The 19,837-nt window shown below is 44.3% G+C and overlaps 1 protein-coding gene and 1 pseudogene across 3 annotated transcripts; both read right to left on the reverse strand.

Moving 5' to 3' along the window:
* Window positions 1–5,676: 5,676 nt before the first annotated feature.
* Window positions 5,677–7,152, reverse strand: LOC115120475 (uncharacterized). Of its 3 annotated transcripts, none has more exons than XM_029649416.2 (4): window positions 6,850–7,152; window positions 6,422–6,752; window positions 6,261–6,324; window positions 5,677–6,146 (listed from the first exon to the last, which is right to left on the reverse strand). In XM_029649416.2, the coding sequence occupies exons 1-4, from the start codon at window positions 6,884–6,886 to the stop codon at window positions 5,919–5,921; spliced, it is 660 nt and encodes a 219-aa protein (XP_029505276.1). In that variant the 5' UTR covers window positions 6,887–7,152; the 3' UTR covers window positions 5,677–5,918. The 3 variants fall into 3 exon arrangements, with proteins under 3 accessions (XP_029505276.1, XP_064857207.1, XP_064857208.1); XM_065001135.1 differs by having other exon boundaries at window positions 5,677–6,083; window positions 6,850–7,151; XM_065001136.1 differs by having other exon boundaries at window positions 5,677–6,088; window positions 6,850–7,150.
* A 2,623-nt stretch (window positions 7,153–9,775) lies between these two features.
* On the reverse strand, window positions 9,776–19,538 carry LOC135560069 (zinc finger protein OZF-like; annotated as a pseudogene).
* Between the last annotated feature and the right edge of the window lie 299 nt (window positions 19,539–19,837).

A 19,837-nucleotide genomic window follows, 5' to 3' on the forward strand; every position in this document is an offset into this window, starting at 1 on the left:
TGGTTACTGGGCCTACCCTGTTTTTTGTTGTTGTTGTTTTTTCCCAATTTCGTAGTATCCAATTGTTGTAGTAGCTACTATCTTGTCTCATCGCTACAACTCCCGTACGGGCTCGGGAGAGACGAAGGTTGAAAGTCATGCGTCCTCCGATACACAACCCAACCAGCCGCATTGCTTCTTAACATAGCGCACATCCAACCCGGAAGCCAGCTGCACCAATGTGCCGGAGGAAACACTGTGTACCTGGCAACCTTGGTTAGCGCGCACTGAGCCCGTCCCGCCACAGGAGTCGCTGGTGCGCGATGAGACAAGGACATCCCTACCGACCAAGCCCTCCCTAACCCGGACGACGCTAGGCCAATTGTGCGTCGCCCCACGGACCTCCCGGTCGCGGCCGGTTACGACAGAGCCTGAGCGCGAACCCAGAGTCTCTGATGGCACAGCTGGCGCTGCAGTACAGCGCCCTTAACCACTGCGCCACCCGGGAGGCCCAGGCCTACCCTGGTTAGCTTGTCATAACCCCACTGTTTCTTGGCCACAGAGGGCTCTCACGGGGTGGTCGCGAGAGTGCTCGGGGGAGGTGTTTAGGGTTTCTATTGGTGCTATTACGGTGGAGAGTCCAGACCAGGTCTCCACCTTGCGCATTCCCCCTGAATATGCCGATTTGGCTCTCGCCTTCTCCAAAAAGAAGGCGATTCAATTACCACCCCATCGACGGGGGGATTGTGCGATAAATCTCCTGGCAGACGCTGCACTTCCCAGGAGTCACGTGTGTCCCCTCTCACAGGCGGAGACGGAGGCTATGGAAACATATGTCTCCAAATCCCTGCATCAGGGGTACATTCGGTCCTGAATCAGATCACTGTGAGGTATAGTTACCTGCTACCGCTCATAGCCACAGCGATTGAGTCAATGCACAGGGCGCGCTTCTTCACCAAACTCTATCTCAGGAGCGCTTACAACCTGGTGCGTATCCGGGAGGGAGACAAGTGGACTACGGCTTTCAGTACCACCTCAGGGCACTATGAGTACCTTGTCATGTGGTACGGGTTGATGAATGCGCCATCAGTCTTCCAAGCCTTTGTAGATGAGATTTTCAGGGACCTGCATGGGATGGGTGTAGTGGTGTATATTGATGACATTTTGATATACTCCGCTACACATGTCGAGCATGTGTCCCTGGGGGGCAGGGTGCTTGGTCGCCTGTTGGAGCCTGACCTGTACGTCAAGGCTGAGAAATGCCTGTTCTTCCAACAGTCCATCTCCTTCCTAGGGTATCGCATTTCCACCTCAGGGGTGGAGATGGAGAGTGACCGCATTTCAGCCGTGTGTAATTGGCCGACTCCCACCACGTTAAAGGAGGTGCAGCGGTTCTTAGGGTTTACCAACTACTACTGGAGGTTTATCCGGGGTTTTGGTCAGGTAGCGGCTCCCATTTCCTCACTGCTGAAGGGGGGCCCAGTACGCTTGCAGTGGTCAGCTGAGGCGGACAGGGCTTTTAGTCACCTGAGGGCTCTGTTTACCTCGGCTCCGGTGCTGGCCCATCTGAATCCCTCTTTGGCGTTCATAGTAGAGGTTGACGTGTCCGAGGCTGGGTTAGGAGCCGTGCTCTCTCAGCGCTCGGGTACACCACCGAAGCTCCGCCCCTGTGCCTTCTTCTCGAAGAAGTTTAGCCCGGTGGAACGAAACTATGACGTGGGGGACCGGGAGCTGTTGGCTGTCGTCAAGGCCTTGAAGGCGTGGAGACATTGACTTGAGGGGTCTAGACACCCTTTCCTCATCTGGACTGACCACCGTAATCTGGAGTACATCCGGGCGGTGAGGAGACTGAACGCTCGCCAGGCAAGGTGGGCCATGTTTTTCACTCGTTTTGTGTTTACCCTTTCCTACAGACCAGTGTCATGACGTTGGCCTCTTTGGGTATAGCAAGCCCACCCCCCTCTCCCTGCCTCCCCCTTTCCTCCTTTAACCTCTTGCTTCTACTCGGGACGCTTGTGTCCCAACTAGAGCTCTGGAAATGCAAATGCGCTACGCTAAATGCTAATAGTATTAGTTAAAACTCAAAAGTTCATTAAAATACACATGCAGGGTATCGAATTAAAGCTACACTCGTTGTGAATCCAGGCAACAAGTCAGATTTTTAAAATGCTTTTCGGCGAAAGCATGAGAAGCTATTATCTGATAGCATGTAACACCCCAAAAGACCCATAGGGGACGTAAACAAAATAATTAGCATTTCGGCGTTACACAAACCGCACAATAAAATAGAAAACATTCATTACCTTTCACCATCTTCTTTGTTGGCACTCCTAGATGTCCCATAAACACTATTTGGGTCTTTATTTCGATTAAATCGGTCCATATAAAGCCTAGATATCGTTATATGTAGACTGTGTGATAAACGAAAAACATTGTTTCAAAACGTAACGTCATTTTTTAAAATTCAAAAAGTCGACGATAAACTTTCACAAAACACTTCGAAATACGTTTGTAATGCAACGTTAGGTATTAGTAAACGTTAATAAGCGATAAAATTCATCAGGAGGCGATGTAAAGATCATTAGCTGTCCGTCTGGAAAAATGTCCGGCTAGAAACTCAACGAAAATATCCGGTCCTAGACCGGAGGAGATACGGTGCCCTGCATGTGTTTGACCAAGAAAAAACTCGAAGGGAAATGACAAGACTCTAGACACCGTGTGGAAGCTGTAGGTACTGTAACCTCAGTCAATTAATTGTGGTTCACCTTTATCAATGGGTTCAAGTAGCGCATGGATATATTTTCCCATTTTCAGTGATCAGTTTTTCCTGTGCTTTTCGATGTAAATGCCGTTCTGGTAAAGCCACAGCAGTGATTTAACCAGTTTCATAAACGTCTGAGTGTTTTCTATCCACACAGACTAAGCAAATGCATATACTATATTCCTGGCATGAGTAGCAGGGCGCTGAAATGTTGCGCGATTTTTAACAGAATGTTCAAAAAAGTAGAGGGTCGACTTAAGAGGTTAACTAGGTTGCTGTGGTCAGAGAGACGTCGTAAATTCCTGAGAATCTCCTCATGGACACATAGTAGATAGAGAGTAGAATTGGAGCACAAAGACATTTCTTGGAGCACAAAGAAATTTCTTCCACCTCACAGAACTTGAGGTACGAACAAATTTCATGTTCCGGAGAAAATATAAAAGATCGGTGAAGAATCCAGCTACGAACTGGTCCGTTTGTCACAACTTGGGAAGCTCATGGGAGACAGTGTGGCCACATTACCATAACGCTGTTTATATAATAGCCTCAGATATGAGGTTTACATCTAATTGTTGTATAAGATGAATGAGTGAGTATGATACTGTTTGTATAATTGTGTAATATGATTTTGGACTGTTTAATTAATAAAAATACAATTCCCTTTTGATTTGAACTAAATCAGAGGACCGCCCCTGAGCCGAGTTAGGGTTAGACATCCTGGGACAGCCCTCTTCGGCCCTTCCGAATAAAACACCCACTCGGGTTTTCGATCAGCAGACCAAGCTTACCTCAATTACTAGATGGCTAAAGGTTGCAGACGATGTTTTTCTCCATTAGGAGGACAAAGGTTGTAGACCATTGCTGAATCTTTTAACCATACCACGTGGTTAAACTCTTAGACTATCGATACTGACAGAATAAGAACAAGTCTTTGATATTGATTACTAGTCTGCAGCTAGGAATTCGGTATCATTGAACGCGAAGAACGGCAACCGCCGAAACATCCATTCTATAACAGAGAGAGAGAGAGAGGGAGAGAGACGGACAAGTCCACAAAAGACACAAACCTTTCACCAGCGATCAAGACGACACACTGAGCGTAAATATATATATTGATTGCAATTGTTCCCGAATGAGTGAGTGTTCATGTGTAAAGGATTAGCATTTCAATTGTTATAATCATTAACTGTAGTGACTTCTTAGTCGACCCCCACTTCCCCTTTTATCTAACAAGCCGCCATGCCGGTTTAGCCACTAGGGCACATTCTCCTATCATTACATTTACCTTGTTTGTTTGTTTATGCATTTCTGTGAATTACTTAGTTAGTAATAAATAAATAATTTAAGACAATTTATGTATGGATGACTCATAGTGAAGACTGGGTTCGTGCAGATAACCAACAATTTGACGAGACTTACGTAAAGTAAATAATTTATTAATTTGACTAATTAGACTAACTAATTAATCAGATAAAATATCTGAAAAGTTATTTTAGGAAATGATAACTTTGTAATCTGAATATTTGTCCTTGGTGCCCCGACTTCCTAGTTAATTAGCCATGTGATTTAATCAGTTGATCGAGTAATAACTAATTACAGAGAATCTTTGATAAAAACTATCAGTCTTCAGTTAATGATAGTTGTCACGTTCTGACCTTAGTTCCTTTGTTTTGTCTTTGTTTTAGTTGGTCAGGGCGTGAGTTGGGGTGGGCAGTCTGTTTGTTTTTCTATGTTGGTTTTTGAGTTTGGCCTGGTATGGTTCTCAATCAGAGGCAGATGTCGTTAGTTGTCTCTGATTGAGAATCATACTTAGGTAGCCTTTTTCCACCTGGGTTTCATGGGTGTCTATTTTCTGTTTTGTGTGTATTCACTAGACAGGACTGTTTCGTTTGTTCGTTCTTCCTAGTTATTATTTTGTTTAGTGTTCAGTGTTGATTATATTATATTAAAAATCATGAACACTTACCACGCTGCACCTTGGTCCTCACCTTCTTCCACCGACGACAGCCGTTACAATAGTAAAGACACGACACCAGGCTCCCAGAACGTGAAGGCAGATGCATTGTCTCGGCTGTATGACACAGAGGAGCGGTCCATGGATACCACTCCAATACTCCCCGCCTCCTGCCTGGTGACGCCGGTAGTGTGATGAGCTGGACACGGACATTGAGCAGGCGTTACGTGCAGAGCGCACTCCCGTCCAGTGTCCCGCTGGGCATCTGTATGTCCAGTCTGCTGTTCGTGACCGGTTGATCTATTGGGGCTGGAAGCTGGGTCCGTGGTTTGTGGGGCCAAAATCCCTGCTGCAGTGTGTGCAAACCTGGTCAAGAACTACAGGAAACGTATGATCTCTGTAATTGCAAACAAAGGTTTCTCTAACAAATATTAAGTTCTGCTTTTCTGATGTATCAAATACTTATGTCATGCAATAAAATGCAAATTAATTTCTTAAAAATCATACAATGTGATTTTCTGGATTTTTGTTTTAGATTCCGTCTCTCACAGTTGAAGTATTCCTATGATAAAAATTACAGACCTCTACATGCTTTGTAAGTAGGAAAACCTGCAAAATCGGCAGTGTATCAAATTCTTGTTCTCCCCACTGTAATTACATTTAGAGTTCCTGGCATCATTCATTTGGCTCCTAACTGTTAGAGAGGATAGCTGTGTCTGCAGTGTCACAGTAGTTAGGGAATAGGATGCCTTTCCAGACACAGCCTATGTGTAGGTTTAGTGTGGTGTATGGATGGGATGTTTAGATCACTGATTTATAGTGCATTTACTATAAGATCTCATGAATAACATTGGTTATATTGTGTTATTTAAACCTGGAATCTTTAATGCTGAAACTGTCTGTTTGAGATATGACAACAACAAAGTTACTGTAAAAAATGAACAGTTTTTATCCCCTCTGACCATAATAGAACAGTAGAATATGGACTGAACAGTTTGGCCTGTACTTTAATTTAAAAAGATAGTTCAAGCCGAAATCAAAGACATTTTAATTGAGGAATTATATAGCATTTCCAAAAGCATAAAAAAAAAAAAATTACATTAAAAGCCACAATGTCTATAACCTATGATTGGATTGAATCCCTCCCAATGTCTATAACCTATGATTGGATTGAATCCCTTCCAATGTCTATAACCTATGATTGGATTGAATCCCTCCCAATGTCTATTGAGCAGCACTGGGGCTGTTGAATTTCACAGTAGCATACTGGAAATCCTCGTCCTGTTTCTGAGGGAGAGACGGTGGGACGGTGGAGTCCAGAGGCACTTCCTGGTTTCTGTGTTGGATGCTGGCGTAGGTAATATCATCCTGCTCGTCTGTGATCGCTCTCTGTGCTGCAATAGGGGACAAGTTCATGCCTGAGATGTTGTCATACACTGGATTAGAGTCTCTCTGATGGGGAGAGAAGACAGACAACATGAGGGGTGAAAGATATTACCACAGTCATTGAGTCCATCTAAATACAGATCACTGTAGCTCTTAGTCAACTGATTCCAGAAGACTCACCTGTCCGTTCTCTGCTGTGTCTCTTCTGTCTCTTGTGTCAGAGGTGGATTTGGAGGCCTTCTTCCTGTTTTGTGAAATAATTAATCAATCAATAGAGCAATATACATATTTTGAATGATTATACCACAGAATGTGAAAAGGGATAAATTCATCTCACTCACCTGAACCACATGAACCCAAAGAGACAGAGTATGAGAATTAGAATAACCACTATGATTCCTACAACTGCATTCTTCAAAGACTTTGGCTCCCCAAAGAATGTAACAGGAGAACGGAGATTCTCGTAGCCTTTAACACTACAGGAGTAGCTGCCTGCGTCCCCACTGCTGATTTGGTCTAAGTAGAGGTAGTTATCTTGGGTGTTTGGGTTGGTGAGAAGTTGTCCGTTCTTGTACCAGATGTAGGTGGGATTGTCAGTTAGAGTACAGGTGGTGCTACAGGTCAGTGTCACCTTCCCTTCCTCTGTGCCAGGAGTCTCCTTCACCTGCAGGTCTGAAAAGGGGGAAATGAAGACAAAATAGCACAATCATCATTATTTCCACAAATGAGATAATGACTAGATTATATAATACTGTAAGGACAGTATTACCTGTGACAGAGTTGTTCCAGGGAAGCTGTTTCCCCATTTTACCGCAGTTGTTGTAAATCTAAACTTATATTCAGCAGAGTCACTCTCTCTCAGGTCTGTGATTCTCATGGTGGAGCCCTTGTCTGTAGTTGGTTGGTACTTCACACGACCTGCATACTCTGGGTCCTGGATTAGATCTGTAGTAACTCCAGTCTCCCATTTGTTGAACCAGGATACTTCTGTGACGTTATGCCAGCTGGGATGTCTATACGTGCAGGTAATGTCCACTGTTGACCACTTCAAGGCACAGATACTCCTCTTGGTGTAAGTCACATTCAAACATCTCAGACCATGAACACCTGAAACAAAATGTATCTTATCAATTCCCCAAACGATAATGAGACGATTTCAAGTGTTTAAGATGTATTGGACTGGTTAATTTAAAATTAATAAAATATATAGACACACACAGAGCATTCAGAAAGTATTCAGAACCCTTGACCTTTTTCACATTTTGTTACGTTACAGTCTTATTCTAAAATGGAATAACTAGATAACATACCATCAGCCATTTTCTACCTTGTATATTATACTGTATAACGTCTACTAGTGTTACTATCCAAGAGTGCACAGATTTGTCTGTTTTCCCCAGATGTTCTACTATTGGTCCACAGGCCTTAATGATTGATACTTAAGATGATTATTATAGGTGAGTTCAGACACACACAATGTAGGAGTGAGAAAATCCTCATGGTCTTTTACAGCACAGGAGTAACTGTCTGCAGAGTAACACCCGACCACTAGAGTATTACAGGAGTATTGTTGGGAAGTAGGGTCATGGAGATGTTGTCCATTGTTGTACCAGATGTAGGTGAGGTTGGGGTTGTCAGTCAGAAGACAGGTGGTGCTACAGGTCAGTGTTCTCTTCTATTCCTCTGTGGAGGAAGACACCTTCACCTGCAGCTCTGAATGATTCTAATGAATTATTAGAATTAGATATTATATATTACCTGTGTCAGTCAGAGTTGTTCCAGGGAAGCTGTACCCCCATTTTGTGTTTTAAATCTGAACATGTACTCAGCTGAATCAGTTTCAGGTCTGTGATTCTCAGGGTGCAGTCTTTCTCTTCAGTCCCAAGGTACTCAGCACAACCTGCATACTCTTGACCGAGCTCAGGATTTTAGGCGCCTCATTACATTTCTCTTGGATATACCAGTTTGGTTCTGAGACTACATGATAACTTGGATGTTGATATGTGCAGGGCAGTTCCACTGTTGAGCCCTTCACAGCACATATACTCTGATGGGTGTAACTCACATTGACAGTTCTGACCCAGAACACCTAAAACAGTAGTAGGCCCAATCATTTATGCAATTAGTTAATTCTATAATTTTTTCACTCAACACGATTTTACTGAGTTACAGTTCATATAAAGAAATCAGTCAATTGTTATAAATGAATTAGACCCTAATCTATGGATTTCACATGACTGGGAATACAGATACAATTAAAGTCAGAAGTTTACATACACTTAGGTTGGAGTCATTAAAACTTGTTTTTCAACCACTCCACACATTTCTTGTTAACAAACTATAGTGTTGGCAAGTCGGTAAGGACATCTACTTTGTGCATGACACAAGTAATTTTTCCAACAATTGTTTACAGACAGATTATGTCACTTATAATTCACTATATCACAATTCCAGTGGGTCAGAAGTTTACATACACTAAGTTGACTGTGTCTTTAAACAGCTTGGTGTCACGTTCGTCGTAAGAACATTCGGACCAAAGCGCATTGTGATATGGGTTCCACATGTTTATTAAATGAAACGCACAAAAACAATAAAGAACGAACGGAACGTGAAGTAGATGAATTGCTGACAGGCAACTACACATAAATAAGATCCCACAATACACAGTGGAGAAATGGCTGCCTAACCAAAATAGAGAATAAAAAGGCAACTGGGGAGGGTAAGGGGGTGACAAGTGTCGGCTCTGGTGCAGGTCTTTGCCCCCGCCCAGACCATGGGTAGAATGCCGTGCCCGGACTGGGCATCGGCACCGAGGAAGGCTCCGGCCTTGGAGCTGGACTGGACGCCGTGCCTGGCTCTCCGGACCGTTGACCGTCGCTGGAGGTTCCGGACTGTTGACCGTCGCTGGAGGTTCCGGACCGTTGACCGTCGCTGGAGGTTCCGGACCGTTGACCGTCGCTGGAGGTTCCGGACCGTTGACCGTCGCTAGAGGTTCCGGACCGTTGACCGTCGCTGGAGGTTCCAGACCGTTGACCGTCGCTGGAGGTTCCAGACCGTTGACCGTCGCCGGAGGTTCCAGACTGTTGACTGTCGCAGGAAGCTCTGGACTGTGAACCGTCGCAGGAAGCTCCGGACTGTGAACCGTCGCAGGAAGCTCCGGACTGGGAACCGTCGCAGGAAGCTCTGGACTGTGAACCGTCGCAGGAAGCTCTGGACTGGGAACCGTCGCAGGAAGCTCTGGACTGGGAACCGTCGCAGGAAGCTCTGGACTGGGAACCGTCGCCGGAAGCTCTGGACTACCAAATACTAATTGAGTGTATCTAAACTTCTGAACCACTGGGTATGTGATGAAAGAAATAAAAGCTGAAATAAATCATACTCTACTATTATTCTGACATTTCACATTCTTAAAATAAAGTGGTGATCCTAACTGACCTAAAACAGGGAATTTGTACTAGGATTAAATGTCATGATTTGTGAAAAACTGAGTTTAAATGTATTTGGCTAAGGTGTATGTAAACTTCCGACTTCAACTGTATGCATCTGTTGGTCACAGATACCTTAAAAAAAACGGTAGTCAGTATCTGGTGTGACCACCATTTGCCTCATGCAGTGCGACATAAGATAAAGGATTTAATGTGTTTTTGTATTGAATACACGTGTCGTGGAAATTACTACCAAGGACTCAGTCAAACTTAAATTAATAATTATTTATTATCAGCCAGCTGGAGAGATTCCAACAAACTTACGGTCAGGAGCTCTTTCGGGGCAGTCCCGTTAGTCCTCTTATATACTGGTAACACAGACAAGTTATATTTGCATGATTTACATTATTCATCATTAACATTTGGTTCCTGCATGTAAATTATAGAACATATTCTGAGCGTTCTGCCAAAAGGTCTGAGGGGGTCATGACCGTCTCCCCCTCATATCTCTACCCAGCACCTACAGGAACCAATGACTGTATGAGACATGATGTACAATTCAAGACTCTCTCTTCAGATAACATTTCCCCCACACATGAATATACACCTACCATTGGTTAAACTTTTTTATTATACATTATTTAATGGATAATATGAGTTCATAAATTAAAAGATAGCTCTGAACACCTCCTCCCCCATCCCACCACACACACAGCACTTCTACTCCAAGACGCTTGTAACATATGGATCCAGAGCTGCATATTATGCTACATATGTTACTATGGCAATCAGACATACTAAAGTGTTAGAGAATGGGAGATGGATGACTGTTTACAAGATGTTTTCTATTTAAACTTTATTTAGGGATCTGGAACCGGTGCCAGAGAGAAGGGAGATGAAAGAAAACATGTTTGTGCTTTCTGGTGTTTTATCAGTGACCCTGAATGAGCAAAACTCTTCCCACACTGATCACAGCTATAAGGCTTCACTCCTGTGTGTATGAGTTGGTGTGTAGTCAGGGATCCTGATCGACTGAAGCTCTTCCCACACTGATCACAGCTATAAGGCTTCTCTCCTGTGTGTATGCGTTGGTGTAGAGTCAGGGATCCTGATTGATTGAAGCTCTTCCCACACTGATCACAGCTATAAGGCTTCTCTCCTGTGTGTATGCGTTGGTGTAGAGTCAGGGATCCTGATTGATTGAAGCTCTTCCCACACTGATCACAGCTATAAGGCTTCTCTCCTGTGTGTATGCGTTGGTGTAGAGTCAGGGATCCTGATTGATTGAAGCTCTTCCCACACTGATCACAGCTATAAGGCTTCTCTCCTGTGTGTATGCGTTGGTGTGCAGTCAGGTGATCTGACGTCCTGAAACTCTTCTCACACTGATCACAGCTATAAGGCTTCTCCCCTGTGTGTATGCGTTGGTGTTTGATCAGGCCTCCTGATCGACTGAAGCTCTTTCCACACTGATCACAGCTATAAGGCTTCGCTCCTGTGTGTATGCGTTGGTGTTTGATCAGGCCTCCTGATGTTTGATCACAGGCCTCCTGATGCGACAGGGATCCTGATTGATTGAAGCTTTCCACACTGATCACAGCTATAAGGCTTCTCTCCTGTGTGTATGCGTTGGTGTAGAGTCAGGGATCCTGATTGATTGAAGCTCTTCCCACACTGATCACAGCTATAAGGCTTCTCTCCTGTGTGTATGCGTTGGTGTGTAGTCAGGTTTCCTGAATGATTGAAGCTCTTCCCACACTGATCACAGCTATAAGGCTTCACTCCTGTGTGTTTGTGGTTAGTCTGGGCTCCTGACTGATTTAAGTATTTCCCACAATCAAAGCAGGTATAAGGTCCCTCCCCTGAATGAATTCTCTGATGAGATTTTAAGGTATTAGATGCATGCTCTAGAGTGTGAATTTGCTCATGAATAGTCAAGTCTTGTTTAGCAAAACTCTTCCCACAGACAGAGCAGTGGTGATGTTTCTTCCCTGTACCTCTATGCTGGTGTTTGAGGTGTTCTGATCTGGAGAGACTCTTCTCTTTCTTGTCAGCATCATGATGTTGTTGAGGCTCCCCAGATGATAAGCCCCTCCCACTTAGAGAGCAACGATTAGGGATGTCCCCTGTGAAACAAAAGGCATTGAATAGTTAGGTTTTGCAAATATGAGTCCGTAAACAGATGGGTCCTTCCATGAAATTAAGGCCTTTTGGGTCCCTTTCATATTTTTCCAGTAGAAATTGTGCATCAGTATTACATTTTAAATCGTTGACCTGCTTTGAAAGAACAATCTCTCTAATAAACCTGTTTACATGGACACATCTGAAATCAGGCTGATGGGACTTTGATAAACGCAGAAAATGGCCAATCAAAATAAACTTTCTACCACAGCCACTGTGGTTTATGAAGCAATAGGTAAAAATAAGGTTTGTATGTGCAAACTATTTCTAAGCTGCATAGTTTCAGTTTCCTGAACTCACTGCATTCGGTCAAAATAATGTTTTGTGCTGCTTGTGTTAGCACATACACAGATTAAATACACCTCTATAACTCCGATTAAAGTGTTTACATGTCCTAATCATTCTAAAGATTGTTCAGAAAACCAGGTGTTTTTAAAGGTGTATCCTTACTTCTGTTATGACCTTACACCAATTAAGATCAGCAGAGTAAGGTGTTTACATGACTAATGCCATAATCAGTTTAATAGGAAATTATGAGTGTGCATGTAAAGCCCTAGTTATTTGGTTACTTTGACAGTCATTTCTGAACATTATTTATTTCATTTAATTAGTGATTAATTTACGTCTGTCCCCCATTTTAAGGTCAACCCATGTTGTAATATGGTGAAACTGTTCCTTACATTTTTGGGCAAAAGAAACATCGAACATCAAATAGTCAAATTATAGAGCCAAGGCAGGTAAGCTGGTTCTAGTCTTTTTATCAATTCTCTGGTGTTTTTTGTTGAAAACCGAGCAAGTGAACCATTTTGCCCATAAATTGATATGGTAGAATTGAAGCTTGTATTCAATGTTCACTCCCGGTGGAACAAAAGTAGCTTCCATTACCCCTGTCATAAGCAAATTTGTGGCTGATTTAAAGGACTAATTTTACCAATGTAAACTAGTGGTTTTGTTGTTTTCAGTTGTCCCCTGTTACTTTATTTAGCACATTGGCACTTAGTACAGTATTTATTTTCATATAACCTCTTGGGAAAACATGTTTTTATGAAATTGAACATGTGCTCTTCATGAAAGAATGTTAAAATTAGGTGAAATCTGAAAGTGTTTTGGGGGGAGCTTCTCAAAATTAGGTGGAACGACCAGATATTGTCAGCAATATATAATTAACCAATTAATTGTTAAATAAGCAGACTAATCTAATCCACATGGTTCTTACTTAATGAAATCATATCTCCATGTTCCTCTTCTCCTTCTCCTCTCTCAGTTCCACTCTGCCCCAGTGTTTTCCTGCAGTCGACCAGAACCAGCAGTAGAGTACGGAGAGGCAGTCGACCTGGGGACTCCTGGAGGGTGGAGGGGGACAGGCTTGCTTTGTCCTGTTGGCCGCAATCAGTTTTACAGTTGATCATTAAACCAAATATTGTATTAATTCAGTCTAACCCTCTGATTTGGGTGCATCCCTAGAATATCCCCTTTTACCTGAAATGTTCAATCGTTCACTATAAACCACAAATCTAAGAGCGTTGGATTGGTGGGTATGGGCTAGTTTCCACCATATTTCTTTATAGCAGTCATTTCCTATCAAACAGCGCGGAAGTGGAGAAGCAAGAGGGATAACTGGGCCCAAAATCTGGCTTCTGGCTTATTTGATCATATATACATTTTCGTAACGAGTTGGTTGTTATGAGTGTATTGGTAAAAGTAGGCAACTTTGAGAAAGAAAAAAAACACTTTGTATGGAAGTAGTGCCTGATCGTCACTAGTTACCACAAACAAAGCCATAGAACACACCCATTTCTACAACTGATATTTTTAAATGTGATTTTAACCCTAACATTGAAAACACTACCTTTATGCCTAAACTTAAATACAAATACGATATAGACGTTTGACTTTGTGGCAACACGGACCATTGCCTATAATGGTCCCACCTGATCTTGCATCTTCCTGATTGCCTTCCAGCTGCGTTTCAAACTCAACAGCCTTCGGCTAAACCCTCAACACCTTGAATTGCGTTTTACATCCGAGTGCCTTAAATGTCCCTTGCCCAAGCGAGGGAGAGTGATGATCCGAGAGGCAACGTCCTTGGTGTAAATCTTGAAGTTTAACATAAAAACAACCAACCTAAAGCTATCAATGTACCTAGTAAGCTAACGTACCCAGCTAGCGTCGAGGATACCGGAACATTACATTTATATAGACTTTATTACATGGCTTGGCACAAAACCAAGCTGGTCCATTTCTTTATGTAATCTTAATTTAACTAGGCAAGTCAGATATTCTTATTTACAATGGTGACCTAGAAACAGTGGGTTAACTGCCCTTTTCAGGTGCAGAATGACAGATTTTTACCTTGTCAGCTCAGGGATTCGACCTAGCAAACTTTCGGTTACTGGCCCAACGCTGTAACCACTAGGCTACCTGCCGCTCCATACCGCCCTAATAGAGGCTACCTGCCGCCCGTAATAGAGGTGCATATTGACTCAGGTGGCACATACACATTGGTTCTGCTTACACATATACTAATGGTTAAGTCCATATCCATATCGATTCTGCTTACTACTTCTAAGAAAACAGTATAGGAACTGGAAAATCCAACACCAGCACTCCTATCAGGTAGCTAGTATTGTGAATTGTTCAGTACATATGTGGCAATTATTTATTTCAGAAGGAGCCAGCAAAACTAGTGCATCTATGTGCTCTCTGTCTTTGGACACCATTAGACAAGCACATGGTTATTCTTGTAACTGTTATGGCCAACTATGGTTACACCTCTTGGGTTTTTCCCAGAACAGGGGTTCCCTTTTCAGTAGTCAGCAGGATGTCATGTATTGGTTAATCCTATAGAGTGCCAATGTAACGGATGTGAAACGGCTAGCTTGGTTAGCGGTGCACGCTAAATAGCGTTTCAATCACTGACGTCACTTGCTCTGAGACCTAGAAGTAGTAGTTCCCCTTGCTCTGCAAGGGCCGCGAATTTTGTGGAGCGATGGGTAACGATGCTTCGTGGGTGACTGTTGTTGATGTTGTGTGCAGAGGGTCCCTGGTTCGCGCCCGGGTATGGGCGAGGGGACGGTCTAAAGTTATACTGCTACACCAAGGTCTGTTGCTGTGGCCCTACATGTTTAAAACTATGTATGTGACTCTACAGGTGGCATGTCCTAATATGAAGACAATATGAGAACGGTGGCTAAATGCAACAGGTGATAAGCCATTAAGAGGAGTTACTATGAATGTGAAGTAAGAAGGACAAATGTATAAATATTCTGTGTCAAGACTGGAAGGCAGTCGTTTTCATGATTCCAGCTCTGCTTTTATTATTGTTACTGTAATTTAATTATGCTAATGTGTTTTCATTAATTGAAAACCCTTAAAACTATTTTATTAGAATTTGAAGATTCTTGTTTGCATAAAATAGACGGAGCGCAGTCTTTTTAATAATAGGTAACAGAATTTATTCTCGGAGCGCGCTGCCACTTCACCATGAGCAACAGTTTATATACAAAACATGACGTCTTTTCATTGCTTAACAGAAACCCCTCCTCTCGACAAGGACAAAGTGAGGTGAAAAGTTCATTCTAACTTACAACACACTCCCAGGTAACTTTTGACCCCTCAACATTATCAATCACCACTTAGATGACAGTTCTAATTAACAGAAAACCTAGGAATGCACTCACTGTCTTATCTAAAACCCCCAGAGGTCAGTTTCGTCGGTTCAACCATAGGTTAACGACCTTATCTGTTTACACAGTTCACTTCTTTCTTCCTAGTTGGAATGGTGTTCATTAACTTTAATTACTCATTGTCTGTGTCACACAATCACATCTTATGAACTCATATTGTTAATCAGATATAAAACAGAGTATGAGTTTACTTAGTTACAGTTCCATTTAAAATGATTTGTTCAGTCATTTAATCATAATTTTACCAACAATTATGAAGTAATAAAAAAATCTACTTGAACTCACAGGCTCCAGTATTTGTGAAATGTGATTACCCAAATATTTCCACGACACTAGCTAGTTTACCATAACTGGCTAAACATGATTGTATTTACTGCCTTAATTTTGCTGGACCCCAGGAAGAGTAGCTGCTGCCTTGGCAGCTAATGGGGATCCATAATACATACAAAGTTGGTTAAACTGCCTTGTTCAGGGACAGAACGACATATGTTTACCTTGTCAGCTCGGGGATTCGGTTACTGACCCAACGCTCTAACCACTAGGCTACCTGCCGCTCCAAACAGAACACAGCAATGTAGAAGTTCAAATATGATGAAAACTAGGCCTAGACATTTTATACAACACAGCGGGCATATAATGTTAAAACCAGAGTGGTGGTTAAAATAATTTATTTACAATCAATACCATTCACACTTTACAAAATCATAGTTCTCATTCATTCTTAATTACTTATATTTACAAAACCAATTCACCAAACAAAAACCAACCTCAGGGGAGCATCGTCCCTCCCCGTCATACCTAACCAATACCTAACCCTTTCCCTATCTCCCCTTCCCTAATCTATCCCCTTACCAAACTCACTCTAACACTCCCAGCCCTAAACTCCCTTTCCACCTCTCCCGTGCCGCATGCTTCCCCCACTTCCTCTCCTCCCTCTTCATCCTCCCCCTCAAATCACCTTCCACCCTTCTCACTATCCCTTCCACCCCCCAATCTCTCCCTGTCTTGACTAAATTCTTCCTGGCTTCCCACAGTCCCTTTTTAAAGAGACTCATGAGAAGCCAGAGCAGAAACCTGTTCCTATCCGTTCCCTTTGCTCTCCCTACGCCTCTCTCTAGCCTAGCCCATGTCAAAACAAAATCACTCCTAACCACACCTAGCATCACCCGTGCCCTAGCCCAGACTAGTCCGGCAAAGGCACAGTCCCAGAAGGCATGGCGCACAGTCTCCTCCCTTCCACAAGAGGATCTTGGACAGGTGGGGGATTGCACCAAACTATACCGGTACAAGATGGAAAGTACCGGCAAACGCTTATGAAGGCTCAACCAATTCAGGTCCTTGAGCCCGTTGTCCAGGCCCCGCGCCTGCACTCCCTCCCAGACCACTGACGAGATGCCCGCTACGGGCGCAGGACTCCCTGCCTGCCTGACCTCCTCGTACAGGTGGCTGTGGTCTAAACCTACTTGGGCAACTTCAACCTCGGGGTGCGCACGCAGCCACTTGGCCGCATGACCAAAGTGCCACGGCAGCTGTTCCACCCGAGGACCCGTGTTAGACCACACCATTACGCTTCTCGCCTGATACGAGAAGAACACCAGCAGGAGGTAACCGGACGGGTGTATCACTGGCTGAGCAAGCTCCGCTAACAAGAAAGAAACAAAAATTGAGTCCAGCTTGAGGGGGAAATGTGGTACCCCCCTACCTCCCTCCCCGATGGGACAGATCATGCGTGCCCTGGCGACCCACTCGCACCTGCCACTCCACATAAACTGAAACACAAGCCTCACTAGAGGCCTCCTCAGACAAGCCGGCAATGGGTAGATGTATGCCAAATACAAAAGAGACGGCAACACATCCACCTTTAGGACCAGGACTTTGCCCATAAAAGACAAATACCTAGCCTTCCACATTGCTAGCTTCCTCTGTACCACTGCGATACGCATGTTCCAGTTTAGCGTCGCTGAGCCGGAGGTCTCAAAATGAACCCCGAGAATCCTCAGGGCCCCTTCACAGAGAGATAACCCCCCAGGCACATCCGTTCTACCGCGCCATCTTCCGAAAAACTTGACGGAAGACTTTACATGGTTCAGAACTGCTCCCGACGCTCGGGTGAAATCCCCAAAGATGGCAAGGGACCTTGTCAGGCACGAGTCCTTGCACAACAGCAAGGAAGTGTCGTCGGCGTACTGCGTCATCTTAACATGCAGCCCACCGCTCCCAGGGATCAACAAGCCCTCCACCCCTGTGTCTGCCCTAATAGCAGCCCCCAGAGGCTCCATGTACAGTACGAAGAGGAGGGCCGAGAGTGGGCATCCCTGCCTGACCCCAGACGAGAGGTCAAAAACGTCACCTAAGTGACTATTTACACTTACTCGGCACCCCGCTCCAACATATAAAGTACGGATCCATCCTATGTACTTCTCCCCAAATCCTAATCTACCTAACACCCTGAATAGAAATGATCTATTCACGCGAGCAAAGGCTTTCGCCTGATCTAGCGCTGCTACCATTAAAGGCAGCCCTCTATCTTCAACCCAGGCGATGGAGTCCCTAATCAACTGTAGGTTCCATCTTATAGAGCGGCCCTCTACCCCGCACGTCTGATCCTCGTGGACGACGTAGGGAAGGGCTGTGCGCAACCGGTCTGCTAGAACCTTTGCAAGAATCTTGTAATCTACGCACAGCATGGTCAACGGCCACCAGTTGCCAAGGTCAGTTGCTTCCCCCTTCTTATAAAGAAGTGACAGCACACCAACCGCCATTGATCCCCCCGGGACCCCCGTCTCAAGGATGGCCTTCAAGACTTCGAAGACCACTGGTCCAAGTATACCCCAAAACTTGAGGTAAAACTCAGCCGGTAGCCCATCCATCCCAGGCACCTTCCCTTTACCCATCCTCCTAAGAGCGCTCTCAACCTCTTCTAGTGAGATCTGGGCCTCCATCACGTCTCTAATGTCCTCTGGCAACTGCCGGGACAAGTGTTCTAAAAACACGTTTCCCTGCTCTACATCTATCTCCCTTTCCTTAAATAAACCTCGGAAATGATCAGTTGTCACCCTGACCATTTCCTCTGGTTTACTTACTATACTACCATTTTCTTCCCTAACGCCATGCATTACCTTCCTACTCTGCCTGGCCCTAACCGACTTAAAGAACATAGCGGAACAAGTCTCATTATGTTCTAAAAAGCCATTATGCGCATGCTCCAGGAAAGCTCGAGCCTTCTGCTCCTGCAGCTCCCTGAGCTGCGCCTTTAGGGCTGAGAATCTCTGCCAGTCAATCGACCCGCCGAGGTTGCCCGCCTCGTACTAGAGTTCAATTAACCTTTGGATACGATCCACCTCCCTCCTTTCCCTTTTACAATATCCTATTATAAAAGCCCTAATCCTCACCTTAACTAAATCCCACCACTCTAACACCCCCTCGCACATGGACCGGAGGCCGTCAAGCCTCCGAAAGAAACAAAAAAATGCGTCAACGAAAGCCTGCTCCTCCAGTATATCCCGATCTAACTTCCAGTACCCCCTACCGAAGAGGCAGACTGGCGACCCCACCTGCAGGAACACCCCGTCGTGATCCGTGAAGAAAACAGGCAACAGCCGCCCAGACAACTGACCCAAAGACCTGGATACAAAAATGTAGTCGAGCCTCCGCGCAACCCCCCTGGAGTTGCGCCATGTAGGACCGACCATTGCCGGAGTAGTGTGCAGGCCACCATCAACCAGACCATGGCAAGCCATTAGCCCAGAGATGGCACCTGCACTGCTATCACCGCCTACCCCTAAATCTATATTAAAGTCTCCTCCTATCACCAAGTGTCTGTTTGTAACACACAGGGGCGCCAGACAGTCCACCATCTCCCTCCTATCTGCCGCCACCTGTGGCCCATACACCCCAATTAACCTATATCTAGCTTCTCTATACTTTACATCTATCCCCAATACTCTACCCTGCATTATAACAAAAGTGCTCTCTACCTTAACCTCTCTATTCCCACACAGAATCCCTACTCCTGTTGAGTGCACCCCTCCTATGCCCCAAAAAGATTCCCCCTTATCCCACTCCCTCCTAAATCTACACACATCCCCACCACCTACCCGATCCATTGTGGAAGCTACTGTTTCTTGTATGATATGAACTGTTCGACCCTAGCTGTTCTCGTCAACAATTTCCTGTTGTCTTGTTCTTCTTTAGGGTTTTATGGCAGACTACACCAATTGGAGTATTACCGCCACCTACTGTACGGCGAGTGAACGAAGAAGAAAAATATCTATCCAAATTATTTATATCGTAGGTAAAGTATTCATGCAGTACATCTCTCCATAATTGTGTAAAATCTTCATGAATATGTTCCATTATAAATCTACTGATGTCTTGCCACAGATTCTTTACTTGAATACCATTAAAAAAAAAGATTCAACACGGTTTCTGGGTGGTCATTTCAAACGGTACAATTTGAATGTGT

The sequence above is a fragment of the Oncorhynchus nerka genome, linkage group LG15, assembly GCF_034236695.1.
Source record: "Oncorhynchus nerka isolate Pitt River linkage group LG15, Oner_Uvic_2.0, whole genome shotgun sequence".
Classification (NCBI taxonomy): Eukaryota; Metazoa; Chordata; class Actinopteri; order Salmoniformes; family Salmonidae; genus Oncorhynchus; species Oncorhynchus nerka.

What these genes read in the sequence shown, in the direction of transcription:
- LOC115120475 (XM_029649416.2), bottom strand. Translation starts at nt 6,886, where the DNA reads ATGGGGAAACAGCTTCCCTGGAACAACTCTGTCACAG. An exon ending in CTGGAACAACTCTGTCACAG is followed by an intron (nt 6,753 to 6,849) that starts GTAATACTGTCC and finishes CCCCCTTTTCAG; the next exon opens with ACCTGCAGGTGAAGGAGACT. An exon ending in ACACAGCAGAGAACGGACAG is followed by an intron (nt 6,147 to 6,260) that starts GTGAGTCTTCTG and finishes TCTCCCCATCAG; the next exon opens with AGAGACTCTAATCCAGTGTA.